This window comes from Nasonia vitripennis, chromosome 1 (genome assembly GCF_009193385.2).
Source record: "Nasonia vitripennis strain AsymCx chromosome 1, Nvit_psr_1.1, whole genome shotgun sequence".
Classification (NCBI taxonomy): Eukaryota; Metazoa; Arthropoda; class Insecta; order Hymenoptera; family Pteromalidae; genus Nasonia; species Nasonia vitripennis.
In genome coordinates, this window is record NC_045757.1 from 27527993 (window position 1) to 27553647 (window position 25655).

At 39.5% G+C, this 25655-nt stretch overlaps 2 protein-coding genes across 8 annotated transcripts in view; one reads left to right on the forward strand and one right to left on the reverse strand.

Annotated features, from left to right (window-relative positions):
• Nucleotides 1-3787, forward strand: part of LOC100119257 (pancreatic triacylglycerol lipase) — a 41431-nt gene extending 37644 nt beyond the window's left edge. For 3 of the 5 annotated variants that reach the window (XM_016988858.3, XM_031921343.2, XM_008214016.4), the window contains one exon: nt 22-1935. In XM_016988858.3, the coding sequence (XP_016844347.1) occupies nt 22-124 (103 nt within the window). In that variant the 3' untranslated portion in view covers nt 125-1935. Of the gene's footprint in view, nt 1-21 lie in introns of all 5 variants that reach the window. The other 2 variants (XM_008214014.4, XM_008214018.4) reach the window with 2 other exon arrangements.
• The window catches only part of LOC100119219, a 33156-nt gene continuing 9557 nt past the window's right edge, over nt 2057-25655 (reverse strand). The window contains exons 3-15 of one of the 3 annotated variants that reach the window (XM_032595960.1): nt 18043-18144; nt 16291-16429; nt 13503-13613; nt 11950-12559; nt 10775-10822; nt 9704-10130; nt 9266-9456; nt 8490-8873; nt 7809-7997; nt 6917-7401; nt 6185-6592; nt 5655-6098; nt 2057-5568 (exon numbers count right to left, since the gene is read on the reverse strand). In XM_032595960.1, the coding sequence (XP_032451851.1) occupies nt 5374-5568; nt 5655-6098; nt 6185-6592; nt 6917-7401; nt 7809-7997; nt 8490-8873; nt 9266-9456; nt 9704-10130; nt 10775-10822; nt 11950-12559; nt 13503-13613; nt 16291-16429; nt 18043-18144 (3733 nt within the window). In that variant the 3' untranslated portion in view covers nt 2057-5373. Of the gene's footprint in view, nt 5569-5654; nt 6099-6184; nt 6593-6916; nt 7402-7808; nt 7998-8489; nt 8874-9265; nt 9457-9703; nt 10131-10774; nt 10823-11949; nt 12560-13445; nt 13614-16290; nt 16430-18042; nt 18145-25655 lie in introns of all 3 variants that reach the window. The other 2 variants (XM_031921339.2, XM_031921341.2) reach the window with 2 other exon arrangements.

Sequence of the window (25655 nt, forward strand, 5' to 3'; positions counted from 1 at the left end):
TTGCACATCCCCGAATTGCAGGAAGCGCGAGACCGACCTCTCGAGCAAGCTGTGCTCGGCAAGTAGGCAGGACTTCGCGGAGATAGCCAGCGGTTCGACGGCCTCCTTCACCGACAGCTGCTGACCTGAGCCTCGAGAGCAACCCTCGAACGGTAATTTTTTTCCTAGTACGCTGCATAACGCGAGCCGAGGCAGAGTAGCAGCAGAATATGAGAAATTCAATGACGAAGGAAGAGAGCTGCCCCGGAACATGCCCTAGTATTAATGTGATCGATTTTTATACATACATAATTACGATTTTATTATTATATGTATACAGTGTTTTAAATTCGTTTGTAAATCTTGTAAATAACGCGACTACTAATCGTATATACACATCTAGACGACCAAGATTCTTAGAGATGTAAGGCGCGACTATGTCTGACTATATTTTAAAAAGTGTCCCGAAGGTTTGGGATAGATCTTTCGGAGCACTGTTTAGGGTTATCGTTTATGGTATACGAGTATTTTTTTAATTTCTCGATGATTCATGTTTCTGCAGTTCGTTATTTTTCATATACTTCATATAACGCCATCTAATTACACGAAACTGACGAATAAGGAACTTATTAAACACAAAAATGAATCATTTGGAAATTCAAAATACATTGTATTTTCACGATGCAAAATGTCGTTTTATTTGTTATAAAACTGATTTGCATCGATTTGTAAAAATCAAATATATTAGTTGATGCTTTTGTAAAAGTTAGTCTTTTAATTGTAACGCTTATATATGGTAATTGATGTTGTAAACTTAGTCAATCAAGCAGAGCTGGGTACTACTTAGACTTAAGAACTTTGAATAATCAAAGTTATTTAAGCGTCTCTAACGACACATTTATAAATACTCTACATATGCGCTTAAATCTTTATCAAACTTATAAGAGAAATTATAATATTTTTATATACAAGAATAATCAACACTCAAATGAAACAGAAATACAAGCAATAACTTCTACAGGTACATACATTTTTAGACAAAATGTTTGTAAATATAATTATTAGTTGTAAGTTTCACGAACTTATTTCTACATTGTTGTGAGAATTGCAATTCTTATCAAAGTTATAGAGTACATAATATCATCGATCATATCTCAAAATATTCTGCGCAAAATTATTTCTTTGTTATAGATCTTTAAAATTGTTACTCATTAAGGAAATGTTTTCAAGTGGCTCAATTCGCTTTTATTCAAATTCGAAATAATGTTTATAATATGCCGGAATCATTTTGAGTTATAAAAGATTGTTCTCTGTATTGAGTATAAACTCAAGTGCTACTTTACTTTTAGATTAGAACGTTTACTAACTTATTCATATAATTTTTACTTTACAAACCATTATTTAAAAAAAATACAAGTATTTTTTTTTTAAATATATGTGCACGTATTATGATATTCTTTAGTAAACGTAGTACTCGTTAAAATTTTATTCTACTGTTTAATGCGAAAGAAATAATGTTTGTTTTACAAGCTACCACTCATAAGAATCCACTTTCTTGCACTTTCAAAACGTAAAAACAAGTTCGCATATACGGCATTCAATGATTAACTCCAATTCTGGTACTGTAGCTCTGTACCCTCTATACTCTATTACATTTTAACGAGTCTTTCATAGCGTTGAAACTTTAGAATTTGTGATATATTATTGTAATAATTTAAAAATGCCGAAGTTAGATGCTTCTCGTATTGTTTTCTCACGGCGTTTAGTACATTTGTACGAACATTTCATCCTCCTTTTTTATAGAAAATACTAAAGAAGATATAATTGTAAGTGTTTTGTTTATTATTTTACAACAAAAATTAACGAATCACAGATGAGAAATAAATATTTCTTCAGATAGTGACAAGAAAAAATGTTATTTTTTACAAGTATTAATAAAACATAAAAAAAACTTAATTGGGTTTTAATTTTAATACCTTTAATATCACAAATATATAGGCAGAGGAATCATAATCTTGGCAAATTTATTTTTTACTTTTTGTAATTTAAAGATAACGGAAAAATAGTCTACTCAATGTTTGGAAAATTTTTTATTAACTGATTAATGTAAAACATAATGCGACGTTAGTTAATTCACAAGCTACATCGAATACCTACAGCAAATAATTTTAAACTAATTGGCGGTTTCATCTTTTTTTTAAATTAGGTATAGCATATGTGAATAAATCACTAGAGTGAACAAAATATTTTACAAAATAATTATTGCATTTTATTCAAAGGTCTTCTAGTTACTACTTAACAGTAAGATATTGCAGTTGAACAGTACAATTTCGAAACAATCCTCCAACATCTTAAATAGTTACGTTTCATCTTCTATACTAGATAGAATTTATTGATCTTGATGGTGTTGTATGTGTTTGTATAAATTTTTCCGCTATTATACGCTAGATTTAAGTTTATAATTAAATAATGTGATACATAATGTAATTGACTGGAACAATTAAATTAAATGAACGTATTAAAAAGTGAAAATTAATTAACGTTAGAGATTTCTATACAATAAAAAAACGCAATTCATACATAATTAAAATATTGCTTTGTACAGTGACTAAATCAAGTTCATAAAATATTCATTCAGAATTGAATATATCCATACGATTGGACAAAATCTACATTTTTTTCTTTATAATCAAACATTTGATTTCGCCTATTGTCGGAAGAGGGTAGCGAGCTTATTCTTCTGATCACTCAAAGTTCTTGTTCGTTGATTTATCAATTAACAAAGAAGCGCTATATAGAATGAACGCTAATGTTTCTATTTTCTCTAAAGTAGCCATAACAGCCAGACGTAGATTACGCGAGCGGAAGTTTCGCTCTTAAAGAGTAATTTTTACTAGTATTTATTTTGATAGACTCTACCTTGTGAATCTCGTAAATAATGCGACTAAGTCGTACAACTAGAAGACCAAGATTTAGTAGCGGTTAAGGCGAGCTGCGCGGAGATTTATGAAAAATATTCAAAATTCTATAAGCCATTTGAACAGTGGACTAATAGATAGTTCTAATATTTTGAATTTCCTACATGATATGCATATAATCTTTATACAGGTTTAAAATTTAAATTAAAAATGAATTAAAATCGATGAGCAATATGTATGATTGTGATATTTCATTGTTAGTAATATTCAGAAAATAATTTTATGCTCATAGTAATATAAATGTGTGAATTACAAAAATATATTAAGTCTTTATTTGTATTTTAAAAACGAACACTACGATACGTATAACTTTTCAACCAAATAAGCTTTGATTTATACAGCGCATTGAAAGCTGTAAAATTAACCAGTCCACCATTCAATAAGCTTGAAGCACATTTCGCAAGGTCAAAGCACTCACGATATATTTGAGTCACATTAAGTGAATTAATATATTGCGGTTCACTTGGAAGAAAAATTATTGTCGAATAAAAATAATCAAACGATACAGTTTATTTAAGGTTTCATTAATCTGAATGATAAACTAACGTTACATTTTTATTTTTCGATGTATATTTCATCATCGATAGTATGAAAAAAGCTTGTAGATACACATTACAAAATAAACGTAAAGCGCTTATTGTCACTTGAAAATCAATAAAAACTAAATGAATTGAGTATTCGAAAGAGTATTTCGAATGTCTTTGGAATTTTTTCACCACAATTGTCATACGCCAACCGTCAACACGTTTCACGTGATTTCCTTTTTTTTCATAGAACTCTGTACAGCTCAAACGCAAAAGATTCATTATTTTTTATACAAAAGGTAGCATCAGAAGCAATGCTCAGTGAGTACTTTCTAAATCATACGTAAGATACGTCTCATGAAGTTTTTTGTACGGTAGCTCTGTACGTTCTATACAATAACTTTTTTTAACAAGTCTTTTATAGCGTTGAAACGGTAGCATTTTGCGATACACTATTGTAATCAATAATTTAAAGATCGCCAAAGAGAGAGAGGCTTTTCTTATAGTTTTCTTGTTCATCCACGGCACTCTATATACAAACACTCGATCCTAATTTTTTCTTTTTACAAAAGGAAATATGGTTAGTTGCGTGACATTATGAAACTAAGAAGATTCACAAATTACGTAAAAGAATGATAGGTTTTCTTTGGAAAGTTGACGAGGAAATATGCATTTTTACAAATAATATTAATTAATAATAATAATTAAAAAATCAAAGAAAACACATCGAGTATGGCTTGCTAGTTCTTCGCAGCGTGTTTACTTTATACGTCATACGCGTTACTTTATCGCTTAAATACAAAAAGTCATCGCGGGGTGCAGCTATACACGGTAACGTATCGTTTGCTTTTTTCACCATCATATTATGTTACATGAGATTCAACAATCAATTCGAGTAAAAAAGCCATATCCGCGCCTGACGCGCGCGCGGTAACAAGGGGCATTAAAATATATATATATTTTTTTATATATATACTTTATATATATTCGTTCTATAGCGATGTACATAATAAAAATCTAATAATCTCTAGTATGCAACATAGAATTTTCATTACATAGAAATAATAAATAGGAAGGTGATATAGGTGAATCGGGTGTTATAATCTCGCCGAATGACAATTTCATTTCTTACTTTCGACGTGATAAACGTTTTTCCTATGCACAATTTACAAGTTTTTATCAAAGGAATAAATTTGTCACACGGCGAGCATGACTCGATTGACTTTCTCTTCTAATGCATGAACCAAAAAATATTTTAAATGCATGGAACAGAATTTTATCGTAAATACAAGGAGAAAAATCATTAAAACGTTGGAAATTCTACTACAAATGTTCTATAGGATCTCAAAAATATATATGTACGTATTCTATTGCGTGCAAACGGAGAATGCGTTAAATGCGAAAAATAAAAAGTAAAGCATTTACTGCATTAAAAATACTTTTCTCTTTCGTGTAGTTTAAGCGAGCAAGGAACATGTGTGGCTTCAAACATTCTTGTCATTACAACTGAACACCCTATATAAGTCCCACATTGAGTTAAAATTGTCTTCACGCTTGTATAATTTTAATTAATACACACTCCTATAGATTGCTATTGCAGAAATCTTTACAAGTTACACATCGCTATTGCTCCTGACATTAGAAAATTTGTACAACGCTCGTCATCGTGGCTGGTACCATATTTTCTTGAAATTTTCTCGTCGTAATTACAATAAAATTGTTCGTTCTCTCGTTGAAGCAAAGTGAAAAATAATTGGCTTGACTCACAGATCGCAAAATAGCGACAATTAAAACCACAATTACGATGGTAATTATACGTGATAAATAATGAATATACATTGGATTCATTTGGCATAGTGGTCTAGAGTGTTTATCTAGAGCTGACGAGTAGGTCAGTGGAGGTCCTCTACCCAGGCGGTCTCCAGGGTTTCTATCATCGTGCGCACAAAGGCCATTTCTTTACGAGCATTCTCTAGAATAACCCGAGGATCCTGTGAGGTGCATCTCAGTATATTCGGAGCCATAACCATGGCTAAATTACTTGCATCCATTTTTGTTCTAGCCACAACGTCTGGTCGGGCAAAGATCTGAAATCATGCATTATTATCGTACATTAAAAAAATTACTATGTAAACAGATAAAACTAATGCTAATTAATAATACATGAACTAACCTGTAGGAAATGGATGAGATGGCAGAGCACTTTGCGATTCAACTCAGGCAGTCGCTCGACCAATGCAGCGACGTTGGCTGCCGAAGCCTCGATGTCTTCGTGTCTCATGCTCACGCACTCATGATAGAACGAATCTGGAATCAAAGGTTCGTACAGCTCTCGCACCCAAAGCTTGAGCAGCGAAGCGGGCGCATGAGCATCCTGAGACGCTGCGAGTATCGCGCCATCTTCGAACTTGTCCAGACGAGCCTTGAGCACGTTGACTTCGTCGGCGTCAGCGGATACTCGGAAAATGCCTTCGGTCATGGTGCCACCGCGTATCAAAACCTGGCGCGTCAGCGTTGTCTGGATCCAGGGAAGTTCACGCTGAGGGAAGCGGTCACGCTGTAGAGCCATAACTTCAGACAGGGTCGCTCCAAACATGGAGGCACGGAAAATTTGAAGCTGCGAAACGACGAATTATTATTTAAAGTTTAATCTGAATAGCAAATATAAGCATGATAAAACAATACTGCAAACAGAATACTAACCCTAGCTTGATCGATGTCCTCGAGCGTAGCCTTCCTAGGCTGCCTCTTGCCGTGAGCTCCAATCCTCTGCAGCCGCCTACAAGCGACCGTCGCATAGTGACTAACTTGAACGTGTATCGGCCACTTGGCCACCTCGGGGAACTGGAAATTCGGGTCTCTGTGCCGATTCATGTAGCCCTCCAGATACGGTTCAAATGTCGCACTCGGCGGAATAAAAGCTAGACAGACGGCCATAAGTTCCCAGCCGCGACGCAAACTTTCTTTGCGCGGGTTTTCGGTCGTCTGTCGGCAAATCTGCACGTACAATTCATCGCGAAGAGGTGGCTTTGAATATGCCGTGTTCACAATCTCCATAGCGACGCCGTCAAGGGTCATCCCTACGTTGGCTTTGCGATCGCCCATGTAAACCTGAAAAAGTTCAATTCCATATTTAGTATTCCATCATTAGAGTTATTACTTTTATTGTGAATGATTTCCCAGAAATGCAAATTTTATCAAATGAATGCACAACTTGAGTCAAGAATAATATTCTATTCCTGGTGCGTAACATACATCAAGAATCTATTACGATAATAAGTGCGAACAACTTTAACCATTTACTATTTCATTAATACAAATTGCATGTGTTAATCTCTTTTTAAGTAAGATAACATATATAATTGAAACTAACATGTAATAATTTAATAATGCTTAAGCAGATTAATAACAATGATAAAAATGTTCAGCACAAACCTGAACAAGCCGGAAAAGATTGCAAGCCTCCCGCTTGAGAAGCTTCTCTCCATCAACGACAACCAGCATAGGCTGAGGTATAGGATCCTTACTCCAGCTCAATATATCTCTAACGCTAAACTTCTTCCTAAAGAGCAGTCTCAGACCTTTGGGTCTGCCACAATTCAGATTAAGATTGTCCTGGGCGTACTTCTCGATGTCGCCGCCGCCACTGCCATCGTCCTTGCGAGCCTCGTCGTAATCGGTCGTGTCGACGCAGGTGCCGCTTAGACCACTCAGTCCAAAGCCTCCCATACCGCTCCCGCTACGCCCGGTTATCACAGTCGGAGCAGGCAGGGATATTGGTCTCGTGGCTATGATGCTCTCGCGCGCTTCAGCCTGGGAGACTATGTTCGGAGGCGGTGGTGGCGTTGTCTGTGGCCTGGTTAGCGTATCCGCTGTGTTGTAGTAAGTAGCTAGGCCAGCTGTGTCGTAGTTTCCTAAATCTGAAATATAAAAAGTTAATGATTCTTTTGTAGACAATAGAGATATTTTTAAAATCTGTCAACAACACAATTCATGTAAAACCGATATAAATGAAGCTTCCTGAAATTTCTCGCTTAATCAAAACTCATTCTGTAACCTAGTTCATGCTGAAGTTGTTTCATTCAAACCGACAACGTTAAATCAATATAAACTTCAAACACATTATTTTGTCAGAACGTTCGATGAGACATCCGGATTAAAACTTTCATAAATATATTAAAACTTTTGTAATATGATTGACCTTGTTTACTCGTCTCTAAAAATAAAGCATTCATGTCTGTATTTATGAACGTTAAATCAATTTTACAAACAAAACGCTCTACTTTCTGAAGAACATGGTTTATTAATAAATACAAATTAAACTGACCTGCATAATGATCTTCCAGATACTCTTGACTCGACGAATCTCCTTGATTACTAGCTGCCTCGTCATCTGCGAACTGATCATCAGAGTCATCATCCGCTCTTCCATGAAGCTCGGCTCCCCTACCTCCCTCCTCGTCTAAAGAATCATCACCCTCCTCTGCTAAAAGGGGATCGCCGAATTTATAACAACCTATAAAACGAAAATTATTTTTATATTAACACATATTCAAAATTCATGATTTGAGAAAGTCGATTATTAAGAAATATCGATGGGCAAACAGTAATTAATAAAATAGTGTGCTGTTCTACTCTTTGAATTGAAAATTATGAAAGTAAATTTGAAGAGTTTGAATATTTATTACAGTTTCGCCGAAATCACTTAAAATAGATAGTGCCGCTAAACTGTTAAATTTTACGTACTGAGAAGCTCTACATATCATTTGCATAATACATAAAGACACCTGCTACATTAATTAGGAGAGGCCGTAAATCACAAAGTCATAAAGGAGATATACTGCACCAAACTAGAAGTCATAAAAAGCTCTAACTTTTTTCACGCCAAATTGATAATCATGAAAATATTAAATATTACACAATGAAATTTTCAATTAATTTTAGTTTTAGCTTACGCAATACAGAAGTAAGATAAAATAGATGAAAATTCTCCGATGCAATAACTCACCAGAGAGTTTTGCTTGTTGGAGTATGTAGTGCTGAAGCGGCAGAAGGTGATCCGCGTCGACCAACAGATTGCCGTAAAACGGCGATGGTGGCGGACTCGGATTACCGTTGCTGCGCTTCTTTTTGCCATCGTCCAGGCCGATGGGCTCGTCAATATCGTCACCCGCGTCGGCGCTGTTGCTACCACTGCTATCACTAGCGTTACTGCTACTGCTATTACTACTGAGTCGCTGCTGCGAAGTGTCCAGACCCTGGGCCATGAGGTAGCGTTCATGCATCGAATCGTCGTCATGATCTCGGCGCCGTGAAGACTGCTTGCTGAGCTTTTGCTGTTGCTTCTGATGCTGCACAAAACTGTAACTGCGGGCTAATGGCTGTTGCGTATCTAGGAATAGCGAAAAATAATTAAAATTTAGATTATACTGGTTTGCAAGTGTCGATAATATTGTGAAACTTCTATTTTAATTTTTCTATTGAGGTGCTATTTTTGCACACTCTTCAATAATAGCAAACTGCTCTAAATAAGTTGACTATAAAGTTTTCATCTTTCATTAAGGCTATTTTGAGACAATGGTATGCCTGTAATAAATTTCCATGCCATACAAATAGGCTCATTAATAGAGGAACTAGAGTTAGCTCAAACCCGTTTTAAACTGGGACCGTTTTGATATATAAATCGTTTCTACTTATTATTGCTGCTTTTCAATTGTTTTCTCGTTAACTAAAAATGTATACTTTACTCTCAGTGAACTTTAAAAACTTTTTTTAGGCACTCACTGTCTACGGAATTATTGCACGTCACTGCTCTCCTGAAATCCTTCTCCCTGTCTCCTCTACTGGAATCTCTCTCCGCCATAACATCAAAGCTCCTCTGTTTGGCCACATTACTCCCAGTACCTTGACCAGGCCTAACCACCAGATTCTTTGCCGGATCGTTTCGCTCGGCCATCATGGCGCCATACATTTCTCTAAAAATAGTATTATTTTTATGAAAAAATATCGTTTTTACAACATTGAAATGCTTTAAGCAAAACATGTATTCTACAGGATTACAGTTTATTCGTTTGAACCACAGGAAAGTTAACAGTTTATCTTTCTTCGACATTTACATCTCAAGGCCATAATCTTAGCTCTAATGAAATACCGCATAATCTCGAGTGCTTTCGCAGCTACTGTAAGCAACATCCCGTAACAAAAGCAAGCAACAAAACCAACCTAACGTTCGCCTCGGAGAGCGAAACGGAGCAGCCGTGATGCCTCCTGCCGATGCTGCCGGTTCCGTCAACGCTCTGCTGCTTGTTGGCGTTGCGCGTGTGCACCGAGCCCCCATAGAAGGCCGGGTTCGACTTGTCGAGGCTGTTGACGCGATCGCGGTGCGAAACCTCGCGGTCCCGGTACCGGCTGCTGACTCCACCTCCTCCTCCTCCTCCTCCGCTGCTCTCCATCAGCGAGCGGTACTTGTCGCCCTGAGACTTGTAACTGTAGCTTTGCTGCTGCTGGTCTGGAGGCCTGTAGACTGGCGCCTCCTGCTGTTGGCGGAAGCTACGCTCGCCGCCCGACTCACGATACGGCGATGTGCTGCTGGATTCTTGCTGAGGATGGCCGTACGGACTTCGACCGCTTTCCTGCGCCTGCACTCGACCTGTTGGAAGGAATCGAGATATTGCGGTTAGATTGTTTGAGGGCATGATGTGGTTTCGCTAGTTGACACTGTGCAGCGATGGAGTGCGATGATGATGCTTGTATCGTACAAATGAGGTGGTATTTTGCAGATGAGTTTTTGTTTTTTACGTATTATTTTTGTCAATCTTTGTTATGAGTGTCGATTTTTGCAAATAATAGAGAAACACACATTATCGAAATTATAGAAAGAAAAAGCGGCGATGCTCACACCCAGCACTTCTATAGTCGATGCTATACAGAACAACTAATCCAAACACTTCGCATAGCTCTACAATATTTAATGTGTGAAATGAGATGAAAAATGTAAAGACGGTCTTCGGCGTGTTACGTTCACGTTTCAGTATTGTTGATATTCGGTCAAGTATTTTAAAAATTTACAAAAGCTTTGTAAACTTTCATTACTAGGATTAGAATAAAGAAATTCTTTTTCATAAATATCTCAAGAGTCTAAATCAGGTATCTAAATTTAGAGATGATTTAGAACTCTAGTCTGAATTTTTTTTCTTATATCTTATGATTTACGCAGAAACCGTATACTCCCGTTGCGATGACATGATGAAATGTTACACTAGTGCTTTTTATAGTTACAAATACCGTACTTTCCTCTCAGTGCTGCTTCTAATATCTCGCGAAATTCTGAATTTCTGATCCCTGGGCAAGGTTAAAAAAAAGGTAATTTAAATTTATCATAAATATTTCATAAAATCTAATTAAGTAGATTTCAGACAGTAATATAGAATAGACGAACTAAATAAAAGTAAAAGATGAAGATTGAAAATTGAAATTTGGAAAGAAAGTTGTATGATAATCAGATGTACTTTTAAATAAGAAAGATACATTTTATTGTATGCAAAAAGTTTCAATCGACTCAATACAACGACAAAAAGAGTTATAAATTTAAATTGATTTATTTTTATTTCTATTGAATTATTCAAGATTATTACTGTTGATTATTAAAACGCATTTAATAATTCAGAAAGCTCGTCCTACTGAAAACTTTAGTTTTCTTTCTGTTCTTTACGCTTTCTCTAGTTATTTTTTGTGCCTTTTATTTTACAATATCTCGAAGTTTTACTTTCTCTTTCTCAAATTAAGTTCAGCACGTTTTATTTACTCCTGCAAAATATTCTGTTTAATTTAACGTTGAAATAAAAATTCGAATATGATTGCTCAAGCAGAAATTTCAATTTAGTTCGACACTGACAGTTCTCCAATAAGTTCGAAAATAACTATTCAAATAAGCAAAATTACAAGGACAATTTTTAGCTTCATACAAAATTTTCACGTTATCCCGCGTATTATTTGAAGCAAAATGTACAGAATCATTCTTTTCGTTTTTGCAACCTATTTCCACTCTACTTACATACCAGGCGTCGTATCGATTAGCTACCCTTCAGGAAAAAATATTAAAAATTCTCATATAGTGCACATAATGGTACACAAAGCGTACCAGAGTACGGAATGTAGTAATTTAGCTGTGCTGTTCCAGTGCATACCGTATAGTACTTTTTGTTTGACGTCGCGTACAATATCGGATACGAACACGACACATAAAACGGGACACAGTGTAGGACGTTCTCACAACAAATTTTGAACAAAGTTTCAACGCGTAAAAAGCATTACGGTATACACAGGCAGTTTCAACAAAAATGCCCCATCATTATTTCCCATAATGAAGAACTAGATATAGATATAGCCCGTAAAAAAAACTAACACAACACAGTAGAAGAAGAAACGATGTTAATAGATAGCAGTATTCACGCAGCGATAAAACTCACCATTCTTGCTCTTCTCAAAGTCCAGGTGAACGTCGCGCCTGGACTCCCTCTGCGGCTCGGCGAAGGTTTTCTTCTTGAACAAGGGCGTGCTGGTGGACAGCGACAGTCCCAGCGGTGGGGGCGGCTCGCTGGGCGGTAGACTTTTCTGGTTCTTCATGGCCTCGAGAGTCCCGCTCTTCTGGCCCCTCATCTCCATGGTCCCACCGCCGCCACCCCCTTGTCTCTGGGAGGAACTAATGGGCGGCGGGGGCGGCTGATTGGGAGACCTATGATGATGCCTGTGAGGCGAGTCGAGAAGTCGATAGCTGCCGGACTCGAGGGAGGTGCGACTGTGCGAGACGGAACTGTCGCTCGATCTGCCCGAGTCCTGTGAGTGATTGTGATGTCGTCGGGGTGGCGGCTGCTGCGGAGGCGCTGGAGCTTGTTGCTGGTACTGCGAGGACTGCTGCTGGACCTGAACGGGCTGGTCGTTGTGCCTGTGGTGGTGCCTGTTGTTGTGATGGTGATGGTGGTGGTGGTGTCGGCGAGATGACGGGGACGGAGACGGCGGAGACGTTTGCAGCAGGTCCGATGAGGCGCCCGGACTGTGCGGCTTGCACGCGCCGATTTGCTGTGGATTGATAAATAACGGCATGAGTACTTTTTTCCTGTCTTTTTATACTGCGGGAGGTTTAGGGTTGAAAATTCGCAAGTTACAATTCTACAACTCCGTCTTATCCATCTCGACTCGATCTACTTAGAGCACACGGAAGCTATTATTTAAATCAAGTACGCGAAGTTTCTCGTTGAATCTACAGTGTTTGATCTACTACAACGTAAACTTAACTTTGAAGTCGATTTTAACAATTAGGTCAGTGTAAGCGACTCCAACGGCAGCTCAAAGATCGTTAAAGGGTAAAATACGTTTTATCAGCATGTATACGTTGTAAGCTTTTTTATTAAGTTGCTAATACGAAGTTATTATTTGCTTATCATCGCATAAACCAGCTTTTATACATCAAACGGATCGATAAAGCGTGCAATAAAGTTGAGATAAGACTTCTAAAGCTGCATCGTAAAATATTAAAGTCCTGTTTTTATACGGTATAGCTAACGGTGTGCTTATACGTGACATATTGTTGTTCGGATAAAGGGGCACAATAATAAATCAAGTGTATATAACAGCTCTAGCAAATGCAAATATTGTAAAATCAAAGGGTTGAAAAATGTATTACATAAAAAATAGACAGTTAAAGTTAGTTATTAAAAATAGGTCATTATAAATTTCAAGACACATCTAGAGGATAACAAATGAAATATCTGTATAGTTAAAATTCCATTCATGCCTTCGGATATAAACATTTAGTTAAAGAAGACAAATCAAGGGTATTATACACCAGGATAACATTCAACATGAATAATATACGTGTGATAGTATCAACTAAGCGCAAGTCCTGATACTCACGATGTACAAGTTAAACTAATCGGGGACGTGGAAAAGCAAATAAACAAATTACCAAAGTGGTAGCTAGACTAGGATTTTCATGGTGATTAAAGCGTCCTGATCGACCAACCGTAGGAGTTTGCGTCTGAGTCGATACCGTCTCCTTCCTCTTCGGCTCGCTGCACTTCATACTGTCCATTCCTCCGCCGCTGCTGACCGGTTCTGTGTTTTGCTTCAGAGTCTGTAACAGAGAATTTCGAAAGGATTAATCGAAATGATACGCCATCATACGCCGAGTCGATTGGCCTGTACACGAGACCTTGTCGTATGTTTTAGTTTTCAATCAGAGGGTAGATCGAGAGTTTCCAAATTCGATAACCATCATCGATATCTGATTTTGACGGCTGCGCGATTGCGTTGCTCAAAATAAGTGGAAAATGAAAAAAAAAAAACAATTATAACTCTACTGAACCGTAATTAGAAAAAAACCTAAGAACGAATCTGAATACCCCCTTTCAATCATTACGTTAATTAGCGTAACGAGCAAAAACGCGAGTATCAAGAAACGCGAAGAAGACGTGCCTCAATCAGGTTCCGCAGTAGCGCAGAAGAATCTCTTTGAATGAAAAATCGATGGGATACTCGAATTTCACGTGTTTAGTCAGTTCGGTACAGCGTATAATAGTCGGGAAGTAAAAAAACTGCATTAACGAGGTGAGAGCGATACAAAACAATCTCGCTAAATTCGATAATAGCATCGAACCAAACGAAAAGAGAGAGAGAGAGAGAGAGAGAGAGAGAGAGAGAGAGAGAGAGAGAGAGAAACCGACCAACAAGGAATTTATCAGACCATCGAAGGAAAGCGTATTATCTGCGCTCGTAGCTTCGCGCCAAGATAAACAACCTTAAAGGGGATCCAATTATACTTTACTCTGAGCCTTGTGCGTGTAAAAAGCGAAGATTCGAATGCTCCGCTCGAATAACAACAACTCTGTTTTTTCTTCGTGTACCTTGAACACGTGTAAAAACTGGAGCACTCGCGTCGAACAATGCAAATTTCTGGTTACTCGCAGTTGAACGAATACCCGAAGCGGTAAAAAGGACTGCTGACCTCTGAAAGCACGGCCCGACCTTCGTCGCCGCAGCTCGAGCACAATGAGACCGAAAATCAATCGCGGGACAGGTATTCAACCGCGGAGAGATGAATATTTAATGCTGTGTGCGTTACATTGTCCTCCTCAAGAGCCTCGTTGAAAGATCGATGCGATGACTTCATCGGCACCTCTCCGCGGAAACTAATCTTTTCTACTATTATAAATTCTTCGAGGACATCCAGCGCGAGCTTTCGTTTTCCTCACTCCCGAAAACCCACATCCGCCATTCACGCCTCGACCAAACTCCACACACACACGTAGGTATATCATCTTCTCTCTCGCGTGCATACGTCAATTTTCTAAAGAGCGAGCAAGACGACGACGGCGAAAGGGCTAGAGCCGCTTGCTCTCTTGCAGGTGGCGCCCTAATGCCTCGCCGGCATGCGATATCCGCCGCAACATCTGGCACTTTGCTTTTCAGCACTACTTAACGCACCAGCCTATGTGCGTATACGTACGTGCACACGTATACGTGTAAAGACGAGAACTGCTGCTGCTATGCCGCCGCAGCATTTGGTACAGCGAGGCGCGCGGAGTCGTATACGCGCTGTGTATAGTGCTGTACGGTATATGATATAAAGCAGAGAGATTTTCTTTTCCAACCGCCGCGCGCTATTTATATCTCCCGGCGCGCAGCTTGCGTCCGCGGAGTAGAAGAGAAGACTCTCCTGCCGAGAGAGAGAGAGAGAGAGAGAGAGAGAGAGAGAGAGAGAGAGAGACGCGCGCTTGTCTTCCTCTTCTTCTTCTTCTTCTTCTGATGCTGGGCGCTGAGACACGAGTATTACGTTTTAGAAGTGCATGCTATTCACACGAGGACGAGCTGGAAAAAGCTCCTGCAAGGCTTTACGATATTGAGCGACGACTTTGGATTTCCGAGTAGGATATTTACGGCGTAAACATACCAATTTTTTAGTTGCGTGAGGGTAATACACTTACTTACACACACACATATGTAAAATATATGCGGTTCCCGCGGGATGATACAGCGGCCGCACACGAGTGGCCTCTCGGGGTATTACGTTATTGTGCCGCGCCGAGAGATGTATACGGTGTGTATTCCGTGGATATGTGTGTACGTGTAAATACGATGCTAATGCCGCACACGAGCTCTTTGCTCTCTCTCTTTGCTCTCTCTCCCTCTCTCTCTCTCTCTCTCTCTCTCTCTCTCTCTCGACGCCGACGATGTCGTCGTCTGTATGGCGCTTGATGAATTATTTAAAGAAATTGCCATTCAGTAGAATGTTAATGCGGCCCGCGCGCGCAGTGGGTATTGTTGAGCGACGCTATCGTGGCAGAGAAAGAGACGTATCAGAAAAATACGCTCGTCCTTTGACCCACGAGCTTTCTAGCTAATTAAACGGCGAATCGATAAACTGCGAGAAACTTTTGAGACGAATTTTTATAAGCTTGATTTTGAGTTTACATGTATCGCTAGTGGTATTGTAGCTGGAGTATAATTGTGAAATATAATGAGCTACTGAAATCAAATGGAAAAGCGCCAAAATGAAATCAAAGTAGCCGCTTAGCTACTTATTTCTTGTAATCAATTTTCGACAATAAGCTCGAGAGCTAATTATCCTTGAAAGCGCCGCGCGTCTCCTTTTTAAACAATCGACAGCGCGCAGTAAGTAGCGTTAAAAATTTATTTTCAATGCACGCCTCTATAAATACTGCTTCGTAATGAACTTCCTCCTGAATAATAAAACGACGCCGGTACGGCGACAACGGCGACTATGCCGCGTATTAATAACCATAAAATCTTACTTGTAATTTAGCCAGTGGAATGATATCGCAGTCGGTCGGTCGATGCCATACGGTCTTCTGGGACGTCGCATTGTAGTAATAAAAGCGAGATGTGCTCTGGTCGAACAATTCCCACCACTGATTGTTATCGGTTTTCTTTCTGCAAATTAAGAAAAATTACGGACAGATTAATGCGTTGCGCTCTATAAAAGGGAAATCTAATTAGTGGCGCTTTATTGCTTAATAAGGGAACGATACATTTTTATTTTGCTGTTTGTATGCTGTAATATGCCTAACGGGAACTCGCTTATCTCTTAATTGAATTTTAATTTTTTTGCTTCTCTTTTGCGGCGACTCAAAAACGCCGAATATTTTCGCGCGGGTTCATTAAAAACGGTACGTAATAATGTGTGTCTATTTGATTAAGAACGTTTAGGCTCGTTACATTTTTTCCTAATCCAAACGAGCTAACGTGTTATGTTACGAAAACCGTCGAGCAGAGATTACCTTTAATTTGGTAGATTGCAGCGAAACAATCTCTAAAAATTGCAACACGATTCCTCGACTACCAACAAAAAGCCTCTTACACCGCGTCCACTTCAACAAAGAAAGTTTAAGCGCCAAAAATAGCTGTAAACCGAAACTAAAGTGGGTCGAAAGCTACTACTTATAAAATCATTTCGAATTTCATACTTTCAAACCGTAATATCAGGCGTAAACACAAGTACACAATGTATCGAGAAAATCCAAACGCACTGAACATGAAAAAAAAACAACTCGGAAACCACTCGCGGAAAGAGGGTCACAGTCTTTACTCGCGTTGGCGCGACCTGCAACCTGAATTTCCCGTAATAACCGGCCTATCCATCGCATTACGTCCTCTCCTATCCGACGAGTATAGAAGAAAAAAACTCGACGACGAGAGACATCCAACTCGGCATTCTTGCGTAATTGGGCCTTTTTCATTTCTCCTCGATCACGCGCAGCTCTCGATTCAGCAGCAGCGATTATCGGTGCAATTAACAATGCACGAAGTGTACAGTACACACCATATGTGTGTGCAAAGAGAGAGAGAAAAGTATGATAAACGTATATCGGCCGATAGAAAGTGTAATATCATCGGTGTCGCGCGCGACGAATTACAAGCTGCCGACAATCGAATAAGGAAATCCGCGCGTGGAATCGAGATCGAGACAACTTTCTCTAATCTAAATAGATCGCCGCGCGCGCGAGACGACTCTCTCGTGTTTTACACACAGTTTGCGTGCGGAGCGATGCTGTGTTTGCACTTCTCTTTATTAGACGTATACACAAGGCGGACGTTTTCGCGAGTTGCGAGTAGGATATAATGTATATGGATGTAGAATATTCGCACGCGTGAGAGACGTGTCGTGCGCTAATTGATTGGATTAACACGGCGGGCAAATATCGCAAGTGCATTAACGTCAAACTATCCGTAACTCGATTATGCCGAGGATTAACGAAGGGAAATTAGACGATATAGTCGCGAAATTTCGTTACGGAGATGAGACGGATGATAAGAGTGTACGCGTCAGAGGTGATGATTCGATTTTGCTCTTGTAAATTATTTCTTTTTTCTCGCGGGAAGAGTATATGATCAAAAAAATCCCGTTGGGAGTGTCTCTCAATCGACAATACGACCGAGCAAACAAACACTCGGGTACGTGCACCGCACAGATCGGATTAAGATGTACTCTGTACATATACACATCCAATTGAGCATTAACATATAGTACGTATGGCTATACTTACACAGCTACACCAGGTGGCGGATCCCAGACGCACTCGCCGGTCGTTAGATTGGCGTACATGTGCTCCTTTGTCCTCGGCTCGATGATCTCCACCCACTCCATTCTGGAAGCATAAGCGAGACAAAAGCGCGTTTAAAAACTCATCGCAGTGTACCTCTACACACATATATATATATATATATATATATATATATATATATATATATATATATATGCTCGCTCTTCCCATTCAGCGATTGCGTGCAAGAACGGAACGAGCATCGCTGACAATGAAAAGAAAAGCACTTGTGCTCGCGATCGTATACAGTGAAATAGCCGTGCACGGAACACAATTACTCCGCAGCATTGCCGTGCTCTCGATGCTCTGTTTCGTGCGCGATGTGTACGCGTGTATGTCTGTGTCATGGCTATATGCTTTTTTTTCATATCGCACCTGAACATCTCTCGTGGGTATGTATATAGTTTGACGCGGGAGAAAGTAAGTGGAATCGATGTGCGCTTTCGCGTGTCGAGGAGTGAATTCGGGGATAGGAATTGAAAGAAATGTGTGTGTGTGTGTGTGCATATATATATGTGTGCGTGTAAGGGAGAGAGAGGACTTTTGTCGCTCTGAATCGGCTCATTGTGTAGTTTAGCGCTGCTGCAGCAATGAACTCAAATTACGAAATTCAATGTTATTACGCGCACACCAGTAGCGCGGTGTTATCATGCGCGCAAAGGGTAAAATCTATTGACCCAATAACGGAATGGAATTATATCTTTTCGACGCGTGGATATCTCTCTGTTCTAATTCTTATATAAATCGCCGCCGGTTGCATGATGTAGACCTTAATAATGAATAGGTACTCTATTTAGAAATCAATTTTCCTACCTTATCTCGAAGGCGTATAGTAGATCGTATATGCAATTATAAAAGGCAATCGTGTTCGGCAACGTGTACTAATTAAAGTTTCGTTTCGGCTGATGCAAAAGAAAATCGGGTGTTTTCCATCCCTCCGGAAATTGACATTGAAATCCGAAATCGATATTTCGGAGACCTTCCGCCGAGAGAACGGCACTAGTCCGACAATCGTGTCAATGCAAAGAGTACTCAGTCGATGGGTCAACGTCGCTCCGTATCGATTCGGTACGCAAATGTCAGATTGTCCTGTGCTAGTTAATTGTTGAAACACTGTAGAGTTAGTAAATACACTTTTAATTGTACGAATATAGCGGTCTATTTCGCCTGTTTGAGATAAATTTTGTTGTGTACATCGCGCAGGGACATTTCCGAGAAGAGCCAATTACGGTCGATTGGCGATTCGAGGACCCTCTGATGGAACACGTGGAGTTTCGTATCAAAGGGCTGCAACGGCAGCCGCACGGATCAAGGCTGGGAATTCTGCCAAGGTAACGTATAACGATGCCGCACGAGTGAGTAGCAGAAAGAATCTTGAAATTTCTTTTCTGGGTATACGCTTGCGGAATGAAATTTTGAAAATTATTTTACCTTGTATAAGATATAAAACAAAAGGTGCAATGCAGGATTGCGTACAGGGAAAACAAACATCAGCAGTAGAATGTTGTGCATATAGAAACGGAATGTGTCACATTCTAGATAAATGGGACGGAGATTTATAGAGCATGCACGCTAACACTCGCTGGCGCTGCTTTACATCATCTCGTGAAAATCATCGAGCCGCTGCAGGTATAAGTAGTAGTACTGCTGTACTCTCACACACATGGTTTGTTTTCAAGATTGCGTTTAATATTTTATAAGCCCCCCTAATTATTCCGTTATTATCGTTTCATAAGTATGAAATTTCACACGCTTATATCTGATGGCGTCTACTTTGGCTTGCTGACTCGAACAATGAATGTGTGGGTCGGATTGTTGCACGAGCGCGCTCGTTTTTCTTCCTTTTCGGCGATGCACTTAAGAAGGTGGTTGTGAGATATCGTTGCAACGAATTTTCTGCGTAGCAAAGTTCTGCAATGGCACGTATGAAAAATATTTGAGGAAAATCGACGTCATGTTGAAGTGGATTAATTGTTTTGGGACATTGTTGAGAATTGCTGAGTAGGGCATCAAAAGCAAAAATAGATATTCGAACATAAATTAGAAAAATAACATAAATAAAGTGGTTGAACACAAAAGAGACGAAAAAGGCATTCGGATGCAAACTGTTCTTATACCTTCCAAAAAAATCGAAGATCCAAATTCGCCACGCAATCTCGTAAAATCGTAAAATCCCAAGAAAATTTTCGGCGAAAGTTTTCCTCGTCAGAATTCACACGACGACGAAGCCTCGTAGTCTCCGATCAAAGAGCGACGTCAAAAAAATCTCTCTCTCTCTCTCTCTCTCTCTCTCTCTCTCTCTCGCTCCTGAGCACATACGCTCTCTCGTTATAGCTCTGCTGCATCCGGAAAGAAGGGATCGCGCGCGCGCGCAAAAAGATCCCGTCTTGGCCTAGACTCGTGCACCCATGCAAGCAGCAGCAGCTATCTCGCGCAAGCCAAGCGAGCAAGTTTCACCGCTGGCGGATAAGAGCCGAGAGTATGTGTGGATACAGGCATGTATATATAGGCGACACGATCGCGTGCGCTTTGGCTTAGACTTACACAAGTTTCTCTCTGATGCCGGACACAATGCGCAGGCTAAGCAGAAAATGAGCCGAACGCTGAATATAAAAGGTATACACGTGTGCTATAGCTATAGTACGATGGCTATATCTGTGTGCAGAATACGGGAGAGAGAGATTGCGGCGAAGCTCAATTATGAAACAAAATCGCCACTTAAAATCAAGTAGGTCAGTTTATGTATGTGTGTGATTTTGCACTTGAATTAGCTCATAACGTAAACTGCGGATGAGCGATGTAGGGCTGCGGGAGAGCTTTATGTTCGGTTTATTCTCCGATCTGACACGGATTTTCGACGAGGAATGAATTATTTCTTGGATGTATGTGCATTTTCGAAAGCAATGGTTACACTCGTCCAGTGCGGAAGATGTGAAAGGAGTCCCTACGGCGTTTGAATTCCAAATCGAAGGACCGCCGCTATTATCATCGAAGAATTTGAATAATATCCATTCGAATATTCCAAATCTGACCTTTAACTCTTCCATATACGCGCCGAACTCCCAGTATGCGTGATTCTGTATACTCGTTATTTTTAGCGATTTCTAATAGCACACATCAGCTCGACACTGAGAAAAATTTTATAGTAGAAATTACTATTTGGGATAGTAATTTTTACGGCTTTTCATAATAAATTGGTAACAGGCTTTTAAGATATTAGATATTACTATCCAACGATAGTAATTTTTAATGAAATCGAATTTTTAAAAATTTAATTTCAATTTCGCTTAGCTCTATTTTACACCTCTTAGGTACTTCGCGCTGTTATTACTTTATTATTTATTATTTTTATTGATTATTGTTATGATGTTTGGAAGAAAGAAAGAGAATAAATTTTTTTGCGGCGACGGGAATCGAACCTGGAGCTCCGGCATGAGAGTCGAGTGCGCTGACCATTTACCTAAACAGATTTGTTACGTACAAAATTTCAGATCTAGCTGATGTATTAATTGACGTACGAACCAAAGTTAATAAAAATTAACGATGATTAATGAATAATAAAGTTAAATCAATAGACACAGAAACTCATTATAATAAAATAAACGTAAAATCTCAACTAAAATACTGATTGCCGCAGAAAAAAAAATTAAATTCAAACCTTACCGACTGAGAATATTATAATTTTTTCCTGTTATCGTGCGCAAAGTTCGATTTTGCGCATGCATTTGCGTTCGCAAAGTACCACTTTCCCACACGTTTCCACATTTTATAGTACATTTTACCATCTTAGGTAGTAAAAATTAAGTTTTTTGAAAGCCGTAACAATTTTTACTATCTGAGATAGTAAAAATTAATATCTCTTATAGTGAATTTTACGATAAAAGATAGTAATTTTTACTGTCAAATTTTTCTCAGTGTAGTATATGGAACTCAAAGGCGCCTATATAGCATAGTTTCATGCATCGCATTATTATGCGCACGCCAGATTTGAAATTTTCATGTTTTTCCACTTTTACCACTCAATCCGTCAATCACGACAGCTGAATGGAAGTCGAGTGTCGGAACAACGAAGATGTATTGGAAGGCAGTGTGTTTTCTTAAGACAGGTGCGCGCGCGCTTCCGAACGTGAATTGAAAGTCCACCTTTCTCAAAAATCATATTTTCTTATTCACGAAAAGTAGCGTTACGAGACCGTGGATATTTCCTTTCTTCAAAGGTAAACATACCCGAACGGTATTACACGCATACCGTAAGTGTATTTCTTCCGCGTATTAACCGCATCACAAAAATTGAAACAGCCTAAGCAACAACACTGACGATGATTCGATAAAGAACAAAACGCGAAGCCTCTCCCCCCTGCGGGTCAATAATCGAGCAGTGTAGAGTCGTAAAGCAGCATAGGCAGATCAATCGGCTAACCCAATTCCCCGTCGTAAAAAGAGCATCGAGAAGAAAGAGACGAGATAAGTATGCACACATTATACTCTTCCTCCTACTCCTCAAGAGCGCGTTATTAACGGCGTTCATAAATCAGCGCGCAATAGAGCAGAGGGAAAACAAATAACGCGCTCTGTGCATCGCGAAAACCGTTTCGGGAAGTGAATACTTACAATCGGGACGACGCTGCCGCCGCTGCTTTTCTCTTTCGCGCCAGTGGCGCGTTTACGCGAATAATTAACTTGGCCGGCGTCGGTGCGCGACACGCGAGAGTAAGCTGTAATGTAGGAAGAAAAAGTGAAGGCACGCGATTAAAAGCGTGAGACGGAAGATTAGTGGTTTTATATCGAAAGTCTTGTGTATTCCAAGGTGGAAAAGAAGTCGAACGTTGTAATGGTTTACGTATACTGTCTGCAGCTGTTGTGTGAAAATGAGACTGATAAGGGGAAAACCGGTAGGGGATATTATCGGTCGATGTAATGAGCACTGAAAACTCAAAAAGTAACAACAAGTCGTATTTTGTACAGACGTTTCAGAGAATAACGTTGGAATTTTTCGAAGGAAAAGAATCGATCGTAAATAGCAGCTTTGGATGAAGCTAAAAAGAGGTCAGAGAGAAGAGCGAACGCGTTTTTGCTATATTTGCTCATCGGCCCATTATTCTGTAAATATTTAAACAAGCGGCCACTTGTTCGGCAGCCAGTGTGTGTTTAATCGGCTTCTGGCCGGTCTCGCCGTACGCGAAAGGCTATTTACACACACGTGGAACCACACGTCGAGGCTAGAAATACAGCTATGATGCGGGTATATGTACCCCAATGTGGAAATCGATGTATCAATGGGCTCGAAAATGCGCTCGATTTAAACATTCGCAGCCTTTATACGCTGGATCTCGCACAGCTCATTATGAATGGCGCACACGCGGAAATTCAACTTAAAATATGTACGCGATTTTTAGTTTGTTCGACCAGCTGACTGCTGAATTTTTTGGCAGACTTTGCGTTATATTTTTGCAAAGTCGTGTAGATTTTCGTTATTCAATATGCGGAGAGAAAAGCAGTTAAATCAGCCAAAAATTTTGGAAAGTGTGATATTATGTTTTGACGTCATGCGTGAATCAGTTTGACGTCTTGTATTACATTTAATTTTAGAAAAAAAGGAAACAATCGAAATGATTCGTATAATTATTTGGAACAGAGTGAAAATATCGATTTCCTACCCGCAGCTGCACAAACCGTGCTAAAAGTAAAATATATTCAGAGCTAATGTATTTTCGAGCCATCGATTCCCGACAAAAAAAACTGCTTCATCGAGTTTCGCGATAGATTTGCATGAAAAGTTACAATTGGCACGGTCAAACCGCCCACCAATGAGCGAGAAAAAGGAAGTCCAAGACCAACAACAGCTACAGCAGAGCAGCAGCGGAATCGATACGTATACTCCCGACAAAAGTTTTTCTTTCGTCGCTATAGGTTTGCGACCCCCTTTTTCGTCGTCTTCCTCGCACGTGGGAGCGAGAGAGAGAGAGAGAGAGAGAGAGAGAGAGAGAGAGAGAGAGAGAGAGAGAGAGAGAGACGACGACGACGACGACGACGACGACGACGACGACACTGTATAATACACCGACACGACGGACGAGGACAAGAGAGGATGGTAGGGGCGAAAAGGAAATGATTCATCGACGAACTTGCCAGTGAACTGAAAATCGGCTCTGCAGAGTAGGAGCTGGAACGAAGCCAAAAATGGCCTTGCTGGCTATTCGTCCATTATCGGGCGCGGAATTTGATGGCTTTATTTAATATAGCGACAGCGCGACCGCTCGCTCTCTCCCACTCAAGAACGAGAGAGTATATAGGGACTATATCTACACGCCTTTTTTTCTAGCGCTTTTGCCAATTGCGTCACTTGACTTTCTTTTTCTCTTTCTTTTGCACGCCTCGCGGCGCATTTAACCGGAGCACTTTCTCGCTATAATGGTTTTTTAAACAATTTTCTTCTTCGCGAGAGAGATATTATACCTTTCGCAAGAGCCGATGAGGTTCGAACAATGTGATGCTTTTAACGAACTCGATATCTCCCCGGCCCGTCGTCGTCGTTGTTGCGTAATAATGATGGAGGCTCGTCAGGATGAATTGTATCTTTATGGTAAAAGTTTTTGTAGATTTTTTCTTTGGCGCTGGAGACGAGGCTGTGAGCTTGAAGAGAGTTCTTTGAACGCGGCTATTTGATCTTTGCTAAAAGTGAGTGAGGTAACATATATATAAGAGATAAGGCGAGTTATGACAGAGAGATGCCAGTGAGCAGACTGATAAACATTGTAAATATTGGCGCTATTTTTAAAAGTGGCGCAAGAAAAAAACACACTCGTGTTTGCTTAGATTATCGCTTATAATAACTGCAAGCCGTGATATATACTCGTTTTGCGTAACGTTGAAAATTTGTATTGTTTGCAACAAAGAAATATGTTAAAAAAGAATGAAATCGATATTTTTCAATGCAGGTTCTTCCCTTTTCTAAATAAAAAATCATCTTTATTTACAGACAGAGAAAAGGCTGCGAAACCTCTAGAGTGATAAGTAACAATTGCCGCACGACAAGGGTTCCGAAGTGGTGCTTCTGCATAGCATTATTTTGACACATGGAGCCGGTAAATCTTGAAGATTCCCGATTAGCATGCGGCTTATAAATTCACTTTTATATCGCCGCTGAAACATGCTTCGCGAGTGAGTCACGCGACTACACACGCATCAGTACCGTCGCACTAACCGATTTTTTCGAGAAGGAATCCTAAAAATTTTACGAATCTTTTTTAGCGTGCGGTTTGAGAACCTCAGTATCACTAGTATTACAACGGTTTCCAGTAAAATGAATTTCGCGAAAAATGTTCTTTCTCAAGTTTAAATAAAAAAATTCTCTTGAATAAAGATTCTTTGGGATTTTTTTAATAAAACAATTTTTTTTAATTACTCACTTATTAAACTGGAAATTGATAAGAAAAAAAGTTAAATAAGAATAATTAGTCGACGTTTAAAATAAGAAGTGAGCGAGCGCAAAAAAATTCAATATCTCATCTGCTCGGAAACACCTTTGAACTCTACCGACTTCGATGTAATCCGAG